The sequence below is a fragment of the Falco biarmicus genome, chromosome 7 (assembly GCF_023638135.1).
Source record: "Falco biarmicus isolate bFalBia1 chromosome 7, bFalBia1.pri, whole genome shotgun sequence".
In the NCBI taxonomy this organism is placed as follows: domain Eukaryota; kingdom Metazoa; phylum Chordata; class Aves; order Falconiformes; family Falconidae; genus Falco; species Falco biarmicus.
Window position 1 is genome coordinate 61,996,981 of NC_079294.1, and position 20,441 is coordinate 62,017,421.

The 20,441-nt window shown below is 48.0% G+C and overlaps 1 protein-coding gene across 5 annotated transcripts in view; it reads left to right on the forward strand.

Moving 5' to 3' along the window:
- NTRK3 (neurotrophic receptor tyrosine kinase 3) overlaps positions 1 to 20,441 on the forward strand; it is a 233,977-nt gene that overhangs the window by 58,390 nt on the left and 155,146 nt on the right. For all 5 annotated transcript variants that reach the window (XR_008823080.1, XR_008823081.1, XM_056346662.1 and 2 more), the window contains exons 5-11: positions 4,701 to 4,858; positions 7,138 to 7,280; positions 7,905 to 8,046; positions 10,278 to 10,574; positions 14,011 to 14,034; positions 14,822 to 14,892; positions 16,661 to 16,763. Coding sequence is in view for 3 of the 5 variants with exons in the window: in XM_056346662.1 (XP_056202637.1) it covers positions 4,701 to 4,858; positions 7,138 to 7,280; positions 7,905 to 8,046; positions 10,278 to 10,574; positions 14,011 to 14,034; positions 14,822 to 14,892; positions 16,661 to 16,763 (938 nt within the window). In the remaining 2 variants the exon portion in view is untranslated. The remainder of the gene's footprint in view (positions 1 to 4,700; positions 4,859 to 7,137; positions 7,281 to 7,904; positions 8,047 to 10,277; positions 10,575 to 14,010; positions 14,035 to 14,821; positions 14,893 to 16,660; positions 16,764 to 20,441) is intronic.

The following is a 20,441-nucleotide window of genomic DNA, read 5'->3' on the forward strand; positions in this document are numbered from 1 at the left end:
AGCAGAATTTCTTTTCTTGTTCAACAGAGCTGAGACTTTCCTCTGCTGACTCACTGAAGAAAGGATGGCAAAAATGAGGCACAATTCCAAAGAATATTATCTTTCTCCTCCTGGCCAGAAGCAAGGCTTGGAATTGTTTCCAGTAAATCCAGTTCTAATTCCCACAGCATGGGCCGATCTTTACCAGCAGGGCTTGGGTTAATGTGTGCGCAACTCTCCTAAGTCTGAAGTTGAGTGTGTACAGGGAAGAATCTGACACATGCAACAGCTCATAAACATTGGACTTAGAGCCTTTCTTATCCAGAAGTCACAGCTGGTTTCCTCTGTCATGTCCTTGGCTTCCTTTGTCATGTCCTCAGAGAGCTCAGGGCTGACATTTCAAGAAATTCCTTCCCGGAAAGACTTAAGACTCTGGATCCAATTACATCTTTGGTTGTATAAAACCTTGTAGTCCTGAACATCTTGCTGTTCTGCCCAGCCCATCAGCATTTCTAATACCAGCAGTCCCTGCCAGCTTGCCCTGCGGTAGATTTCTGCAATGCTACAGCAAGAGGCTTTGGTGGGAACGGGGCACAGCAGCATCACTTAATGTTATGAGTCTAACTTAAAGTCGTCTGTGCCTCCAGCTTAAGAACTTATTGCCGCCAACAGTCACTCTTAATAGAGTTGTAGCTAGACAGTGGGTACTTGCCTGCTCTCTGCATTAGCTAATCCAGCCGTCAGACGCCACGCATCACTCCTGTCTGAGTTCTTCCCTTTCTGTTCCATCCCTTTCTGGCAGGGGTTTGGAAATAAGAGTTCTGGCTGGACTGCCAAAAGAAGCCCTGGTTCAGGGAAATAAATAGAAATGAAAAACAAAAGTAGGTTTTGTTTTCTGTCTTCTGGGGTGCTCTTGGGTTCTCAAGCTTAGGGAAGTGGTCTCAGTCCTGAGGTGTAAAGGAATGGAGGCAGTGGGTTTGTTAGTGTTGATAACATGCAGCTGTGGCCTTGCCTCAGAGGCAGTGGGTTGATTGACATGGATGATGTGCAGGTGTAGCTCGTTCCTGCTAAGTGGTTAAATAGCCCTGAGGATTGGGGTAGAGGGGGTCAGATAGAGGAGGAGCAGTGTGGTCTGACCTCTGGAGGAAGCAGATACAGCATGGACAGTAGAATCTGACCAACGGCAAAGCCTTGTTGCAGTCTACTAGTTGGATTGTGCTGCAACACTGAGGTAGGAGAGTTTTGAATTGCAAATGAATGAAACCTTGGCAGCAGTTTTATGTGAACTAAGACAGGAGAAGCATGGCGAGGACCTCCACTGCCCTCTGAGGGGCTTTAGCTGTGGACAGCTTTGTTTTAGCTGAGAGGGGAGGTGTGGGACAGCGTGTGCGTCTCATATAGTTACATAGCCTGAAAAAAACCTGCTCGGGGTGTGTGTGTGAAGTCCTGTCTGTCCCAGTACGTACTGCGATGCTGATGGCATCTCCTTCTTGCACTGGTCCACCCTGGTGCGGGCTGTTCAGGGAGCCCTCGGTCTGTTGTGGGAGGCAGTGGGTACAGCTTTCGGCGGGGAGCAAAGCTGGGCTCAGCCAGATGCTTGCAGCATCGCTGTCTCTGAAGAATTGACTTGGTGCCTGCATAGCTCTAGGGTTTCAGCTCTGTCGCTGTCCCCTCGAATGACAGTGAAGAGCGTGATCATTGCAGTTTTCTTCTGTCCCAAACACAAGCCCTGCAAGTGTGCCTGCCTCATGGAGGGGCTCTGCCCAGAGCACACCCTGCTACAAGCCTGTGCTTTGCCTGGGGCTGCTGGATGGCTCTGGCTCATGTGTGGGTTTGGTCCCTTTTTGGGCCAGCTCCTCTGTGCAGGGAGCAGCTCTGCTTGTGCAGAGACGCCAGCTTGCTTGCGGCTGTGATACTTGCTCTTTCTCACAGGCATTTTCAGTTTTAACAAGGCCTTCAAAAGGTGCGGGAGTATGTGCAGCTCCTGAGAGCCTGTAACCAAGCGATGCTTTGGCAACATTTCTAAGCTAAGGTTACATGTGAAAAATGTCCTTTGGGTTTACTCATCCTCTCTGGGAGAAAGCTGTGTCAGATAAGTCTCATGAGAAGGAGCCCCTTGCCTTATTTCTTGCTGCTGCATCCTTTAAGCATACAGCAGCAATGAAGACCTCTTGGCTGCTCCACTGTGCCTTTCAGCACCAGTTTTTGTCCTTCTCACTGTGATGGGAGATGTCTCTGCAGCACATGGTGATGTCTTCTGGCCCAACAGTGGGTTTTGGCTAAAGGGCACCTTGTGTTCTCAGAGGTGCTTCTCCTCCTTGCGGAGAAAAGAAGGTGCATTTATCTCGGCAAGCAGAGGGTTGTAGGTAACGGAGATGTGTCACAGAGGTTGTGGGTGGAAGAGCTGGAAGGAGCTGCAGCTCCCAATGATCCCTGCCAGGGGGTGGGGTCTTGAGGAGAACAATGGAGGTCCAGGATTTTGGGCAGGCAAAGGACAGTGTGAGTGTGGAAATCCCTACGCACCTTTCTGGAGAGCTGGCTGGCATGGCAGATCAGGCACCAAGCAAGGAATGAGGATGTCTCCTGCATGTCAAGAGTGCTTTTGCGATGCATGTTAGGGAAAACAGTTGCACAACATCTGTCCCTCTTCTACCTGTGGTGCCACATCAGCTGCCAGTGGCACTCAGCGCATCCAGCTGGTGATGGAGTTAATTTGTGCAAAAGCCCCTGTGGGGGTCTTGATTAGAGAGAGTTACAGCGCTGATGTTGGGGCAGGGCTGATGTTGGGGCAGGGCTGATGTTGGGGCAGGTCGTGGGTAAGTTCTGCCCTGAAGCCCGCTGCTCCTGCATTATTCACGGGCCTTCATGAATTAGCAATGGGCCAGGAAGGCTGCTGTCTATTACTTACACAGTTGCCCTTACCTGCTACGGCAGTGGCTGTCCCCAGCAGCCTCATTTCGTGAGGATATTTGCAACTGAGCAGAATTTCTCCCCCATTGCCTCTGAGCTCTCCTGGCTCCCTGCCTGGTCCCAGGGTACAACTCTGGTTACCTGATCTGCTGTTAGCAGAGTCCACGGCTCTTACCCACGCGCCATTCCATGTCCTGCTGGTAGCAACGACCTTGGGAGAGTCCTGAGGAGAACATGGATTCATGGATATGCTGGAGAGAATGCAAAGCCTGTATGAGGCCCTGGCAGTATCCACCATAGCATGCAGGGAATTCCTTGTCATTCGAATTCCACCAAATCACAGTACTGATCTGCTCTGGTCTGTTTAAATTTAGTGCTTTGGCCTTTTGAGTCGCTTGTCAACCTGTGTTGCAAAGGTTTAGGTGCTTTTCAAGGGAAAAGAATGAACTAATGAAAAGCCACAGAGTGAAGTTTAACACAGTGTTTATTCTAAAACATGCACACAAAAAAGGTCAGATGGCATCTAGTTCTATAAGAAGATTCAAAATGGCATCATTAGGGTTCAGGTTTAACACCCTTGGGTGCTATCAGCAGATCCTTTCTCCTCCTCTTGCTCCTTTTGCCGTACTGTATTGACAAAACATCAGCTGCATGTGTTTGGAAGGTCGTTTCCAAATCCTGTTAGCTGGTGGAATTAATTTTGTAAAAGCAAGCATGGATTTTGCAGTAATATACAGAACAGACTAGAAAAACAGCTTCCCTGCTGTATGACAGGGGGATCTAGATATCATGTGAAGCAACGGTCTGACATTGGAATGTACCTTTCTGCTTTGGGGTGACTGAGCTCACCTTTTGCAGTGCTGGCTTCTCTGCTTCCTACTTTCTTTCGCTTACACAGTGATGTGGGGAGATAATTTGTTTGTTCAGGCTGTATCTCCTCTTTTGCTCAAGTTACCATTGCAACCCACGTTGGTAACTCAGTCTGGCCTGGCTGAGCACTGGGCTCTCCTCCCTGCTGGGGTTTGGCCTCCTTGCATCTCCACAGAGAGCAAGCTTCAGGGCTTTAAAAATGTAAATGAAATGGTTAATAGGTTGGAAAATCAATTATAATAAACATCCCTGGTATATAAACCATATATAAGTGTGGTTTAAATGAAGTACATTAAAGACAGTGCTTCTTTTCTTGGCCAGGTCAGCAGGGTCTCAGTGCAGTGCTCTCTGATTTGATTAAAATGCATGATACCCTGTGCATTAGCTCATGTCCTGGGTCACCAGGAGGCTGTGTTTGTCCAAGGTACTTGGGAGAAGAGCTGCCAGCTTTGCTGAGTGCTAGTGGGGGCTGCAGGTGTGCTTTACCCAGCAGGATCTTGGACCCCCACTGAAGTAGGATTTGAAGATGTGAATCAATGTTTTAGGGCAGTGGGGAGCCGCCTGCTCTTTTGCTGAGGGATGAATGTTTTGGGTGTCTGGGTAGCTGCGGGACTGAGCTGCAGATGTGCAGATCTTGCGGTGAAAGACGTTGCATGTGCCTGTGTGCGGCTCTGGGAGATGTAAAACCTTGTGTGCATGCATGAAGGAGACGGTGTGAATGCATGGATGTGTAACCTCTGTCTCTCTGAAGGCGGAAGAGACATAAATAACAAGTACCAGAAGACCCCAGGCAAATAACATGGAGGAGATTCTTCTTTAGCTCTGAAGGGCCCCTTGCACCTGCGTGGTGGCTATCCTCTTCAGGGAGCCTGGAGCCAGGTGATGGCCCTGCTCATCCTTCCCCACCCCACCGTCCTTTCTCACGCTCTCTCTGCCCATAGGAGACTAGAGAGGAACCTTTTTAACTGCAGCTGTGACATCCGCTGGATCCAGCTCTGGCAGGAGAAGGGCGAGGCAAACCTGCAGTACCAGGAGCTCTACTGCATGAACATGGATGCAGCCATCATCCCTTTGCAGGAGATGAACATCACCCAGTGCGGTAAGAACTCCTGCGGGCGGGTATGAGGGAGGCCAGGAGGGTGCCGGGAAGGAGCCCTGTCCTATCTTCTTAACCATTTTCTTGGGGAACTTGGTGTAGCAGAATCCCACCATGTGGTCAAGAATAAAATGATAGAAGCTGATTAGGGTAGTTTGTGGATTAAGAATAGAGTATCTGGGTAAAGGTGGGGCTGTTGTTTCTGGATGTGTGAAGGTATTGAGTGATTCGGGGCATTTCCTTCACTGTAATGATGTTGCTTGGTGAAGTGTCTGCAATGAGTCTGCGTGATGCCTTGAAAAGGGATATGTTTCATGTTGCTCTTCGGCTGTCTTAACAAATCCTGGGAACAGTATGTTGTTCAAAGACTGCCACTGTATCTTTCATAATTACTCTTAGGAAATACAAGCCTCTGTTAATTTTCTTCTGTTCTCTTTTTTTCATTTGAAAGCCAGTTATCTGTAGGGAAGAGGCAGAGTGACTTTGTATCTCTTTCTCTTTCCTGCTGATGTTTAAAAGAGTCCAGTGGCCCCAGGGGCAACATGAGGCACGTTCAATAGTTATCCCTTTTTCCTTCACCTTGTTCACGCATCAGCTGCCTGTTTGGTGTCAGTTTTTGTTCTGCTATTGCCATTACTGGAAAGCATCCTTTGCAGAGTAAGGGGAAGGAGGTGTACCTTCAGCAGAACAATTAAACTGTCTATACACAAGCAGCTGTCAAACTGACAGGCTGAAAGGAGGAGGAAAACCAGAGGTTTTCTTTTTCTGATGATTGTCCTTTGTTCTGGGAGTTTGGGTATGTTTCTTGTAGCAGCCGTAGACAAACAGCATGCACGATTCCCCCTCCCCTGCAACACACCCACCCGAAGTTCACGATGTCCCTTTGTTCATCTTTGGAAATTGGCCAAAGTGTGCCTGCATGTGGATGAACTAAAAAGATTTGTGTGCTGTAATTTCCTCCGCACATGGGAAGAATAATCTGCAACGATTAGAGGAAAAAAAAAAATCCTGAGGGATCAGGGACTGGAGGAGAGGTAGCTCCATCAGTGGTGGTACTAGACTCTAGGGGACAGCAGGGTGCTGATTTGGGAACAACGTGCTGGGGTGCAGAGTGAGCACCTTCTCTGACCTTGCAGTCTCCTGGAAGCACAGGGAGCCACACTGATCTGCTTTCCTCCAAAGGAAAGTCCTTCTGTTCAAGCTTTAAGACCACTCAAAGGATGTTGTAAAAAGACCTCATTTATCTTTGTCCTTTGGTGCTGGTGTTGCTTGGTGTGGCCACGTTTGATACCATTTCAACCACCAGTGACCATACGTGTCCCTCCCACCTCCCTCTCCACTGATTCCTGCCGCCTATGCAGCTTTACCAGGCCTTGACTGCTGCCTTCTTTGTTCTGGCATCCTTCAAAGTCAGTACAATGTTGCTTCCCTCCTGGCGTCACTCCCTGATAGCAGTGAAAGGGTGTGTATCCTCATCCCATGGCTTTAGGCTGGCGTGATGGATGCTGCTGCCCTATGATGGGAAGGCACCACTGCTCAGTTCCCCCATGCCCTGCCTACCCACTTTGCCTCTACGAACAGCCCAGAAAGCCCAACTTGTGCAAGAAGGCTGGTTGCTCTTCTTCTTGCAACCAGTGCTGTCTTGTTACATGTTGCAAGGATATTTGGTGCCTGTGGTGGCGAGTAAGGAAGTGGCGTAAATCAGAACTGTCATAAATCACTGACTCTCTCTGTCTTTGCCAAGGAACAACAAGGGCACCTTGTATTAGGAGAGCTGCAGTTATTATGAGGATACATCCTTGGTCATCTTCTCTGGATTGTTGTAAATTAGGGGGATGCTTCTATCACCTGGAGTTCTGGGTGCTCTGTACCTTGTCCCAGGAGGTGGGAATGCTTTGGATCCTCTCCCAGTCACACACAGCTTTCCCTTTCCAGGTGACTGGCCTCAAGAGCAGCTTCTGTGGGAGTAGAAGAGATGAGGATGAGGGTTCTGTGAAGGGAAGGGCGGCTAGAACTGGACAGCAACTTTCGGATTTAAATGTGACGGGAGGGTCTGTTCAGCTGGCACATCTACAGTGCCTACATTTTTCCCCTATCTCCAAGACACCTCCTTTCCTTGGTAGGGCAAGGACACGCTGTTACCTCCTGCTGCTTATCCCAGGGTGGTGGAGGCTGATTTGGGAAACAGCTTGGTGGGATCTGTGTCCACACACATGTCCTGTGACTGGCTGTAGTAAATGCTGCTCCACACCTGAGCGCTTTTTGGTGTCTGGCTCTCCTAGACCTCCCCGAGATCAGTGTGAGCCATGTGAATCTGACGGTGCGGGAAGGGGAGAACGCTGTCATCACCTGCAACGGCTCAGGATCACCACTGCCTGACGTCGACTGGACCGTGGCTGATCTCCACTCCATCAACACGCACCAGGTAGGGGGCAGAGGACCTTAGTGCTGCCTGTGCCTGATGTGGCAAGGGCGAGAGAGCTGCCATGGGTCTCCCAGGTCTGTGCATGCAGAGGGGAGGGTCAGGTAGATGGTGGAAGTTGCTATGAGAAAAGTGAGATGGTTGTATCCAAAGTAAAACGGAGGCTGTGCCCTGTCCACATGAGAACCACATGGGAACTATGTGAGGGCAGCAAAGCCTTCCCTCTGTATGGCTGGAAAGTGAGGAGGAGATAGCTTCATATCTCAGTGCTCCCTAATTGAATTAACTCATGTCTCCTCTAATGAGACCACCTGTTTACAAAGGTGTCTGCAATAGCTGTAGCTGAAATAGGCAGCTAAGCAAGCTTTCTAGAGGCAAGCCATGTTTATCAGCGCTACAACTCTGTGGCTCTCCCCTCTCCCAGTAGTTTCTCTTATAAGATGTGGTGCATTTAATGAGGTGAGGAAACATCTCCCTTCACCCAGATCCTAGTTGTCCTTGGATTTTGGAGATCTGACATCTTATGTGGAAACTGTGATCCTCATCTTCTGGGGGCAGTCAGTAGTGGGGAGGAGAGGAGCCCACCAGACATTGATTTCTATCTGTATTTCTCTCTGGGGTTTTTAGACCAACCTCAACTGGACCAACGTTCATGCCATCAATTTGACCTTGGTGAATGTCACCAGTGAAGACAACGGATTCCTACTTACCTGCATTGCTGAGAATGTGGTGGGGATGAGCAATGCCAGTGTGCTGCTCACAGTCTACTGTAAGTAGCTATGGAGAGACCTTGACCATATAGAGGCTGGAGGGCTGCCCTGGGAACTGTTGAAATGCGTGGCCATTTGCTACTCGTGATATTCTGGTTTTGTGGGTGAGGATTAGGAGCTGAGTGCAGTGAAGAGGAAGTGGATCTTCATATAGCTCTCTCAAGTGTCAGTGTTTTTGTTTTCCTGCTGCTTCCATGAATGCAGAAATGAGCACTAGACCAGGGGAGGAGCAGCAGTGCCACAGTGGTGGTGGACATCTCTCCGCCCATCTCTTGGAAGATCCAGCAGAATAAGGAAGAGCCGCAGAGGGACTAAAACTCTGTTTACAAACAGAGAATTGCTTGCCCTGATGCTACGTGAGAGGTTAAATGTCACCCTTGCTAAAGCTAGTGTAAATCTTGCCTCTGATTTCAGGGATGCTAGTGCTTCCTCCCAGATCTGTTCCTACAAAGTTAAACTGCAAATGCCACGTAAACATGCGTGTCTCACATTTCAACTGTTCACTTTTAGCTGCAAGTAGCTAAACTTTCTTTGTGCTTTCTAATATAACTTAACACAAACCTGACCTTAAGAGGAAGTTTGCACAGCTTTGTGTTCTCAGGCAGCTGAGATTTACTATATGTTGCTGTGTCTGTAATATTTGCCCTTACTCTGTAGTTTGAAAATCTGACCCCCACCTCCAATGTTGTCAGATAGAGCAGAAACCCGTGCAGGATTCTGGCTAGTCTTGGTGAACCTACGCATATCGTCTGTCCAGTGCAGTGCAGGAGCCACGGGGTCCTGTAGACAAGGCAGTCACAAGGGATAAGAAAAAGGAGAGCAGATGCTTTACTGCTTTCATCTTCCTCCCTATAAGTACTTATTGATGGATTGAAGAATGGAGGTAATTAAAGTTTAGATCAGCTCAGAGATGATTGGTCAGCAGGTGGGTGGTTTTTGTGCTGTGTTTTAGCATCTTTTCCTCCACGCCTTAAACAGCACCATGCCAATGCCTGTTTTCCCCTGTGTAATCCTATAAGCTGCTGACAGTTTCTGCTACCCCTGCTCTTGTTGCCCAGACCCATCACTCAGGCTGTAATTTCATGCTGAAAAGATCTGGATTTGTGCGTGTAGGTGGCTGCCTGTTTTGAATCCTCCTTGCCAGATAGATGTGAATAAGCCCCATGCACATCTAGGCTTGTGAGTGAAAGGATGTGGCTGGGACATGGCTGGGTGGTTCAGGGTAGCTGGGTGCTGGTGGGAGAATTTGCCTAGCTTCAACCAGCTCTGCACCTTTTTTCTCTTCTATCACCTTCGCTGCCTGAAAAAACTCACTGTCTTCTTTTTTTTTTCTTTTTTTTTTCCAAATGATGGTTCAAAGCTGGTGCATTGTTTTTGTTCCTTGTGGATGTCCCATGGATTGTCTTTGCAGCTGGATGGTACCAGGCAAAGGAGAGCTCTAGGGAAGACCTACATGTTTTTGTGTCCTTTGTCTTTGCATAAAACTCTGTTCTTCCAGTTCAGACCTCGCTAGCCTTGGGGTTTGGGACTTTACATGTAGGCGTTGTAAATGGGGTTTCAGAAGCAATGGCAGAGCAACATTTGAATTATTGGGGTGTCCCAGTGGGAAGACGATGCATATGCAATAAATTGCAGGTGGAGTCTCTGCTTTTCTTTTCCCTCTCCCACTCTACTCCCTTTAATTAAAACACCCCTGGAGGGTGTTCGGCGAGCAAGAACTCCTTTGGGATATTCAGGCAGTCAAAAACCCCCAAGGACAGGCAGTCACTGAGGGATGTTTGCTTCCACAGCTATGCAATCCGAAGTTGCTCAGTGCGACTGGAGAGCTCCCATGGGCACCTTGCACATGTGTAATATAACAGTGCTATGTCTTGGTGCCCTTAATGGGGCCAGGCGGCCTCCCCATGATCCTGTGGGGGAAGGAGAGCAGCGGTAGGCGTGTGGACTGGGCAACTCCAAGCTTAACTGTTTCTGGACTGGTGAAGGAAGCATCCATGTTGTTAATTTGTACCCTTGTTCAGAAGCCCAAAAGAGCTGGCTACGGTTCAGATCTCCTTTCCAGGGAGCATTACTGTGATTTAGCCCTGCTTCATTGCAGGCATCCATGGGAAGAATAGAAGGAACAAGTGGTTTTGGAGGTTGTGTTTTCAATAACCTTAACTTCCATGGTGCACAGAGACATCATGTGGGTGGAGGTGTGCTGTGAGCCTGCCATGTTTCTCTCCGCTAGATCCCCCTCGCATCCTAACTCTGGAGGAGCCGGTGCTACACTTGGAGCACTGCATTGCATTTGCAGTGCATGGGAACCCAGCTCCCACCCTTCACTGGCTGCACAATGGCCAGGTCCTCCGGGAGACAGAGATCATCCACATGGAGTTTTACCAACAAGGGGAAGTGTCCGAGGGTTGCCTGCTCTTCAACAAACCCACTCACTACAACAATGGCAACTACACGATTGTGGCCACCAACCAGCTGGGCTCAGCCAACCAAACCATCAAAGGACACTTCCTTGAAAAACCCTTTCCAGGTAGGATATTCAGTTTATTTCGATAGGGTTGCTTGCAAATCAAAGGTCTTACTATGGTCCCATCGGTAATCCTTGCACCTAGACAAGGCTTTGACAACTCAAGTTGGCCTTTGTCTGAGCAGCAGGTTGGAAGAAGTGACCTCCAGAGGCCTCTTCTGACCAGTGTGATTCTCCTACTCAATTGTGCTTTGGTGTCGTAATGCAGAGAGAGACTGATTTAGTTATTTTTGTTGTGTAATGTATTCTGCAGTTTTTGGGGTTTTTTTTTAGATCTTCAGGAATTTCAGTGGGAATAGGATGTACATTTGGTCAGTTATATTGGATCTGCTCTGGTGTGCCCCAAAAAGGTTGCCCAATTTTTTTTGAGCGAAAGTGTTCTTCTATGTGGTTGCCAGTTATAAGCTAAATAAAGCCCTTTGAAGTGATGCAGCTCTTCCCTGTTTTTCTTCTAGCTTGCATTTGTGAAATGATTAAAGCTGGATGCAGCAGTGTCAGGATTGTTTTCTTTCTGAATATAACATGTGCAATCCCAGAATGACAGGTCTACAAAAGATGCAATGGCTCAATTAGTTGCTTTGCATCAGTTTGCTGGGATTTCTTACCCGATTGTTTGGAATTCCCTGTTGTATTCCCTAGTGATTCAGGGCTTAACTGAAGGGGAATAAAAAAGAAGGGGGGGAAAAAAAAAAAAAGCATTTGAGGACATGAAGATCCAGCTCTGGGGACTACAGTGGAGACTTTTGTGGTGATCTGCCTGCTGTATAGGAGCATGGAGGGTCTTGGTCTGCTCTCCGGCATTGCAACACCATGCTGGCCATCACGGAGTTAAGGTCTGTGCAAGCTGCTGCCTTTGCCTTCAGGAATGATGCCATGAGAAAGTGGCAGCTCTAAATTGGCCCCTGCAGCCCAAGAAAATCCAGCAAAATAGGGCGTTTGCTAAATATAGAAAAATACCAACGGTACTCTCATTTATTATTTATATCACACCATATATGTACACAGAGTTTTCCCGCAGGTCAGATATCATAAATGCAAACCCAAATCTCTGCCTTGAAGATCTGACAATTGAACAAATGAGCCGATATGGAAAGGAGTGGAAAATTTGCATTCTGGCTTCAAGGATGATGCCCTGTTTGGCTATCTGACCTATTTATGTTTCCTTCTGTCAGGGCAGAAGAGCAGCTTATCAAATGTAGGTGGGTGAGGAGAGGCGTGCAGGTCTGCAGTCTCACCTCTGTCAGGTTCCACCTTTGTGACTCAATTTCCCCATCTGTGCAACGGGGGCAGCTCTTTAAGTAGGTGCTGGACCTCCAGAAAAGGGGGCAGATCTGCTGTTCTAGAGAGCTGATTTTGGAAGTGGATCTGTGCTGTGGTGTGACGTGGGAAGGCACGTTGATGTTTGAAGATCCTTTTGTGTCAGAGGCTCTGGGAGAATGGGATGGTGTGAAATATGTAAAATATTGCCCTTGTGAGTGCATCTTCACCCACGCCTTGTGTGCGGTGTTGGTGTGGAGTACTTTCTGACCCTGAACCATCTCTCAGCAGGAACTGACTAGTTTCTTTTATTTCTTCTGATCCAAAGTCCCAAGCCATTGCTCACCCTGGCAGACCCTGTCAGCCCAATGCAGGATGTAATTTACTTTCCTTGAAGTTCGTTGCTCCGTCCAGTACCACAGCTGACATTTATAATTTCCCATTTGAAGGTGGATTCCTCCAGAAAATGCCACAAATTGACGGTTCCCCAGGGTGGTTCATTCAAGAAGCTTATTGCCTATAGCTATTCACACATGCAAGGGTTTTGCTGTCACTGCCCAGGATGAGATTATTAGTCTTTAATGAAAATGCAGTGCCTGGAAGGCTTCCTATCAGCATAGAAAAGAACCCGTGACCATGTTTTTTTAGAAACCCCTGGTCTGCAACCTCTCGTTGGTACTGTGCCAGATTGTGCTTTCCAGGATGAGAGGCAAAAGGTGCTGCTAGAAGCTGGGTGGGAGCTGTGCCCCATGCCATATCCTGCTGTTCTGTGATGATGTGGCTCCAGAAGCCAGGGCAGTGGCTCTCAGGGCAGATTTGTCATATCCTGATAAAAATCTCATTGCATGTTGTCATTGGCATCTCTATCATAAGCTACCACCTCCTTACTTAATACACAAAGGTTAATGTACCTACCTCCCTTGTGATGAGTGTTCAACTCTTTGAGAACTTCTCAGAGAACTCAAATTGGCTGAAATTTCTTGTCTGTGTTTTATACTTTTAAAAATAGGGTTTAATGGGAAAAACGTTTTGTTGGTTTCTGCTGAATTTCCTTAGTCCAGTGGAGAAAAATAGAAAGGGAAAATGTAGAAGCAGCAAGAGTTTTACAACTGGACTCTGTCTGCTTTAATAGCGAAAAAATAGTCTCCAAATGAAATATTTCTTCCTCTTTTATCCCTCCACACCCCCCGGCCTTGCTAGAAAAAGCCAAGGAAAGTTACTTTTCTGCTTGACTTGAAACAAAAATATTTTTTCAGGTTTTTTTCCCCTGATTTGGAAAGCTGTGTTTGTCACCCGGGGGTTGTTTTACACTTCCCTTCCAAACCTTACCCATACTTCAGTGTGAACGTTTCAGCATCCTTCCAGGAGCCCTCTGCCAGCAAAGCTGTGTAAACTCCAGTTAATATCAGGCTCAATTTCTTACATGGGCAAGTGAATGGAAAGCTGACGTTATTCTCATGCTATGTAAACTGAGTGTCACCGAGAGCTTTAGACTTCATTGTCTGGGGCCTTGGCCGCCTCTGGCGCCGAAGGAGCTTTACTGGAGCAGTCGAGAGGCTGACAGCAGGGACTGGTGGTGTTGCCTTGGCAAGAGGCAGCTCTAGGACAGCCGCAACCTCCATGTCCAGTTCAGATGTTATTAGCTTTTATGCGTGGCTCAAACAGAGGTCAGAGGATGTCTCCTCTGTCCCCTGGCCCCAAGCTGGGCTCTCGTCCCTGGGAGCTGGTCCTCATCCTCGAAGGACTTTGTCCTTGGGTGAACACTGCCATGTAAGGCAAAATCTGCTCCTTTCCCCTCCACCTCGGTCCTGCTGAGCCCTGTGCGTCTGTCGAGCAAGCTCGCCTGCTGAAAGCAGGATCGTTTAACTACCATTCAAAGGTGTGGTTAGCATGCTGCTAATTGTTCTCCATTTTCACTTGCAGTAGCATCCCTCCCCTCCTGTTGCAGCCCATGGCCCTGCACAGTTGCTTACCCCTGTGTTCTCTATCCTGACCTCCAGCATATCCTGCTGACACATGTGCTGCAGTTTCAAGTTACAGTTGCCAGACAGGACAAACTAGGAAGAGTTGGTTTCCTGGGCTCTTTGGGGTGGTGGGTTGTCTCTAAGGTGGGTTGGGAATGAGACCACTTCTGTGGTTGCTGTGCTGTTAACTGTTTTGCTTCTCTTTGTCCTTTCCACAGAGAGTACAGACAACTTTGTCTCAAGTAAGTGCCTCCTCCTCCTTTGTGTATGGTGGGTGTTTTGTTTCTGTGGTTTCCTGTGCTCTTCTGACTTATGGGCTCCTGGAGGGAAAATCAGAAAGCCAAAAGCAAATTGGCAGAGACTGCACAAAGTCCTGGCTTACCCATACGTGAGCAAGATGGCTGGGGAGCTTTTGATCAGCTGGGTAGTCAATTTCTAGAGCTCAGGAGATGCTCATTTCCCTGTAGTGATGTCCTGAAGAAGGTCCTAGTGGAAATGATGGTTGGTTGTGGTGCAGCAGAAGGGGTCTTAACTAGATGCAGGCTGGCCAGTCCCCAAAGCAGTTGTGTGTCATGGCCCATTGACAACATGCTCTCTAGTGTGGATTGAGATGAGAAGCAGGGCTTGATTTCTGTGACGTTTCCCCAACAGATTCTCACCACCCCCCCCCCCCCCAGTAACTGGTTCTTTGGATCAAGTTCTGCTGGAGTCAGTCTTGTGTTTTGACCCTACCTAGCCCAGCAGATTTCTGAAAACTCCAGGAGATGGATGGATGGAGGCCATCCAGGCACCCAAGTGTTTCTCATTTGTAAAGTTGGAGTGACATCAGTGTTTTCCTGATCTGTATTTTCTCTGCCGATGTGCACGGGGAACTCTCTGATGGTTGATTTTGGAGCCTTCTGAAATAGAAAGTGAGAACCTCTGTTAGGGGTGAGCTGCCTCGCGTTAGGTCAGGCATCGGGGATATGCTAGTGCCTTGGGAGTCCCGTGGGAGCCACGTTGAATCTTCTGTCTTTGTTTTGGTTTCAGTTGGTGATTATGAAGTGAGTCCCACCCCGCCGATCACTGTGACCCACAAACCAGAGGAGGACACTTTTGGGGTGAGTCCTGTCCTCTTCTCTACAGAACTGTTTTGCATGCACTACTTGTTATTGATGACTCAGTATTTACACTCCTGTGCTGTTCTGAGATGTTCGCAAGGAAAAAATCTTCCTTTATGACTCAAGTCAACAATCAGAAGGATTTTGTGGCTTGTGTCAGGCAGGTAAAATACTGACATGAACCATCTGATCCTCTTGGGTCTGCAGTGGAACTAGGGAGCTCTTTGAAAATAAGGGATCCTGTGAAGTTGCTGCTTGCAGGGTCAGAAATTCTCGCTCTGAAGAAGTAGCACCCAGAGAACAAACAAACAGGCAACTGTGTGTTTCAGACCATTATTGATCTGTTAAGTTTAGCCCTGTGAGGGACTCGGATTTAGCTTGGTTCAGTTCTGTCAGTGCCAGTTCGCCCTCTCTCCTGCTCTGCAGGGCATGCCAAAAATGAAAAAGAAAAGAAAGCCTACAGCTTATCAGATCTCAACATTGTCTGTCTTCTGCAGAATCCAGGTAGAAAAATGAAAAAAAAATGAATGTGTGTATAAGTATTGGGGGAAAAAATTAGCATGTTACACAATTGCTCTGATTCTCTGAAAGTTTTAAGATCTTGAAACATGCCAGGTGTTAACGGAATGAACAAAACCCAATCCACCTTGGTTTCAGTTCTCATCCAGCTGAAAATCTCCTGTAACTGAAGTGAAAGCTTTGAACAGTGAGACTGGAGTAATAACGTGCACTGATTATTAAATATAAAGCACAAAAAACAAGCTGAAGGATCAAATAAAAAATGTAAAAATTTCATAGCTAATGTATTGAGGGCAGGAAAAGGGTTGCAAAATGAAATTACTTTTTCTTGGTTAAATGATGTATTTTCTATTATAGCAGAATACAGTTTTGTAAAAGGAAGTGAAGTCTAAATGCATCACAAGACCCAGTACAGGAGAACAATTGGACAAATGCCAAAGAAATTGTTGTTTACATCAATGCAATAAAAGTATCTCAAGCAAAGGCTTGAAGGAATAAATATTCATAAATATTAAAATAAGCCTGGGATTGTAAACCCTTTAGGGGAAGAAGTTTTTCTTTCCTCTGCTTGTACACTTACACAGTGGAACCATGGATCCAGTGAAGGACTTTGGACACTGTTGTAGTATAAATATTTACTATGAAAAATCACAATAAATAGGGAACCACTAGAGGCTTTTGGAAAACCAAATGTTTTAGGGGGGAAAAAAACCCCTCAGTTCTGCTTATTTTCTTCTGTTTTCTTTTTGTGGTGTGTTATTTTCCCTCATTCTTTGTCCTGAGGGATGTTTGGATGGAGACAGAGTTGGTCTTTCTAAAGAATTTTCTGCTGCTCCTGTGTGTTCCCAGCTCAGGTTAGTATAGCTTTAGTGTTGTGACATTGTGGCATCACCACTGTGCCAGAAACGGAGGCTCGTGATGCGGTGCAGCGAAGGGAGAGCCCAGACACTGGAGCAGAGGTGGTCCTTCCCTGCAGATACACGGAGTGAGAGCCTGGGAGGAGCTGGTCCCAGAACAGCATTGCTGACAGGGAAATCCCAGACTTCCCAGTCCTGCAAAAACAGCCTGTGATGCTTCCAAGCTGTGCTAGAGCCCTTTGCTTTAGCTTGTATTTTCCTCCACAGCTGATATCCACGGGGCTGCAGCAGATGGTGTGAGCCTACAGAAAGGTTAACTGTGCAAGGAGGTGCTGCATTTCCAGTCTAGACTCCTAAATTCCTTTGTCTTGACTAAGGCTTTTTCCTTTCAGGTTTCCATAGCGGTTGGGCTGGCAGCTTTTGCTTGTGTCCTCTTGGTCGTCCTCTTTATTATGATCAACAAGTATGGCCGGCGGTCCAAGTTTGGGATGAAAGGTACGTGCAGTTGCTTTCCTCTAGCAGGAGGCACCTTCCAGGATTGCCCGGCTCTTATAGCACACGTGGAAAGGTGTTGTGGTTTTATTCCTACATTATCTGTATTGGTGCAAAACCTTCTAAAGGGAATGGTGTCCAGCCCTCTTCTGTTTGTTGAGAGAGTAATGGAGACATCCAGGCAGGTGGTTCTCACCTGTATGTCCTGCTGGGCAGAAGTATGCATGTGTTTTCCTGATCAGCACGTAACTGCATCTACAGGTTGCTCAGAAGAGCTTTGAGCCTGCTTCTTCCAGCCACGTGTTGAGGGAGTTGTACTCAGGAGAGCATGTTCTGGGATGAAGTCTTGTCTGCGGACTTGATGATGCATGGCTTTCCCCTTGCGTCGCACTGGGTGCAGAGTGCGGGGTGTGAAGGGGGAACAGAAGGATGTGAAATTGCTTTGGGTTCTGCTGGAAAGGCAGATGTACCCATCTTGTGCCTGTCTGTAAGACTGAGATGCTGCTGTAACTTTCTAAGGTCCATGCCGGGAAAGCAATTGCTGATCTGTCTGTCAGTGATGTGGAAGGTCTCTTTCTGTTGCCTCTCTGTTGGAAAGTTTCTCCCTCTGCATCATGAATAACCACTTTAGGAGATATTTCAAGTGTCCTTGGTAGTGATTGGAAAGCAAGAAAGCATCTGATGTTTGCCAGGCAGAACTGGTGTCTCTGTCCTACCAACACCAGTGCTGTGATGTGATAAAGCTAATGCAAGAAGAAAGTAGATGACATTGTGCCATCTGCTTTTTGTGACTCGGCTGGTATCTCCAGTTGGGCAGCGTTGGTGGTGCCCAGTGAAGTCTGGAGGAAGAGCCTTCACATGACAAAGTAGTTCCCAGTCTAATTGCTGGCTCATGCACACACTGGTCGAAGCCAGGCTTTGCCAACACGAGCTTCTTCTGAGGCTCCTGAGTTGCAGCCTATTTCCTGGCCTTGCAGGGTTCTGTGTTGCAGGGCAGGTTGATAGGTTTGGGAACACTTCTTGTGGTTGCCTCCAGGCTTTGTTTGCTTCACGGAGATGTTTCCTGAGTGGGTCCAGATGGGATTCTGGCTGGAGTTTCCCCTGTGCATCCTATGGAGATAGAAGACAGGACGTTTAATTAAATAGTGAATCTTCTACACCAGCTTAGCAATATTTAGTCCATATGTCCAATGATAAGAACCATCTGGTAGGGTGTACTGACTGGTGGGTGGAGTAGAGGAATGGAAGACACGGTTCCTGGGATCAATTCCCAGCTCTTCTACTGACTCACTTGATGTCCGTAGGCAATTAGCTGTCTTAACCTCTGTCTCTGCTTTAATTTCCCCATCTGTAAAATTGGGATGTTACGTGCCTTCTGGAGGGATTTGTTAGAACACTTTGGAAGTGCTTGGGCACTTGCCACTGATGGGGCTTAGAGATACAAATATGAAAAGGAAAAGTAACTTCTGATTGTAGTGGAAGAATCAAAGAAGAGTTAACCTCATGTGGGTAACCAGTCTCTGTGAACAGACGTGTGTGTGTTCAGAGGTGTTTGGGTAAGTGTGTTAGTGGATATTCTGCATTCCCAGAAACCAGAGGGGTGCTCTGATGGACCCTTGTGTGTGCAGTTTTTGGGAGGCAAAAACATTTAACCAGAAAAGCCTGCTTTCCTCCTCCTCCTTGTGCTGTATTTGTTCCAGTTCTGGTATGGAACCACAACCTCAAAAAGTTTCTAAAACTTTTATTGATATTTCTTGGAGAGATGAAGTTGTCAGAAATTAAATGGATCTTTAAAACCAGGGACACAGTTCTTGAATGAGTGACAAGCGTCACAGGCAGCACCGTGGGCAGCTGACCCATACTGCCTAAGCTCTGCTCCCCGTCAGAGGCTGCAGAGCCTCCTGCCCTGTGGACAGTCTCCCTGGCATGTGGCTGTCCCCACTCTGACCCCTTTGCTTTCCCCCAGCATCTCTTCTGCCAACACTTTTTTCTTTAGCCGTAGTGCCATTGTCAACTGGCACGCCACCATGCTTTGCATCTTTAGCCGGTATCTCCCTTCTTTGCATCCAGCTCGTTACCAAACCTCACCACATTTTCTTCCACAACACAAACGCAATTCTTACATTCACCTGCACCAGCTGGGATGTTGTTTGGTACCCTGGCTACGGTCTGCCCGGGCAGCTGCAGCTGACTTATTTCTCACCCCCACAAGATATGTCACAGTTCCTTCCACACTTTCCAAAATGTGGTTTCTAAGCTTTCTTTCCTTGCTGCTCAGCAGGCCAATGAGTCCAGAGGACTTGCTCTCTCCTTAAGTTGCTTTGGGGTCTCAGCTGAGCTGTTGCAGATGGTCCCAGTCTGGCAGTGGTACCTTGAAGCCTGTGTTTGTTCTGTGTGTGCTGGATGTCTCTTTCCGTGGTGCCTCCTCTTTGAGTTCGCTAATGGGCTACTGTTCCTTTCCTTCTCCCTGGGGGCTGCCTGTGCATGGGGTGATGCCCTTGTACAAATCATCAAATCACTTTACTGAGTGGTCCTGAGCTGCTTGTCCAGGGGCGCATATACAGGTTCTGCCTTATTCTGACACCTTGTATGGGACAGCACAGCTGACAACCACCTCCAGATGTCCTTTAGCTGGCACTGTCCTCTGGGTCCCTCATCAGTTAATTCTTGGGCAGGAGCCATCCTGTATGGCACCCAGCATGCTACCATTTACTGAGGAAAAAAAATCCAAACCCTGAGGCTTTTTGGGAAAGTGCATCATTCCCTGAATCAGGAGCTGTTCATCACCGCTTGATATGTTGCCACTTGTTGAAAACCCAGCTTGGCAGGCCTGCAGGAGCAGGTTTTTCCTGTTGTTTTTGTCATGGACGCAGAACACTGTGTGCTCATGTTGGACACGTTACCCGAAGCACCTCTCGAGTCAATCTGAGCACATCTTTTTTCCTTCTGCGTCTCCTAGTGTTAAGCAGATGGTTTATCTCCTAGAGAGAGAGAGAGGTGAACTTGGACTGACAAGGTTGAATGTGACATTAGGCTGGAAAAACCCTCTGGGCCAGCCTGCTGTGTTGCCCTCCAGTCTTAAAAGCAGACTAATGGGCTACCAAGTGTCCGATATTCCAGCTGCCTTTGCTGAAAAGAAAGTCACTGTGTCTTGGCGTACATGTGCTGGGGGATGACTACGAGAGGATGGTGTGTCCACATTTATGGTTTGTCTACATTTTTCCTCTTCTGGCTGATATCAGACCCTCAGAGCGTTGCACAAGAGTCCTGGCAGATCTGCAGCTCTGGTAACGACCCGGCTACTGATACAGCTGACGGTGAAGCTGTAGAAAAGCCTGTGCTGCCCAGCGTGCTGTCGACGGGCTGGAGCGGTGGCATCCACAAAAGCTCTTTGTGAAGGGGGCTCCGATGTGCTGTGCTCCCGGCTCTGTGGCATCCCTCGGTTGAGCTCACAGGGGCTGGCCATGTGCCATCCCCCTCGCCTTCCCCTGCTCCCTCTGGAGAGGGCATTCATTAACACGGGGTGGCAGAGGTCAGCTCCCCTTTCTTGGCCGCCTGTCGGCTTTGGCTCCTGTAGCTGGGGTAGGGGGTGGGGGCTGCAGCAGCTGGTGGGGGGGCTGGGGGATCACTGGAGCTGGGGTGGCGGAGGCGGCAGGAGAATGGCAGACAAAGCGCCTCTTT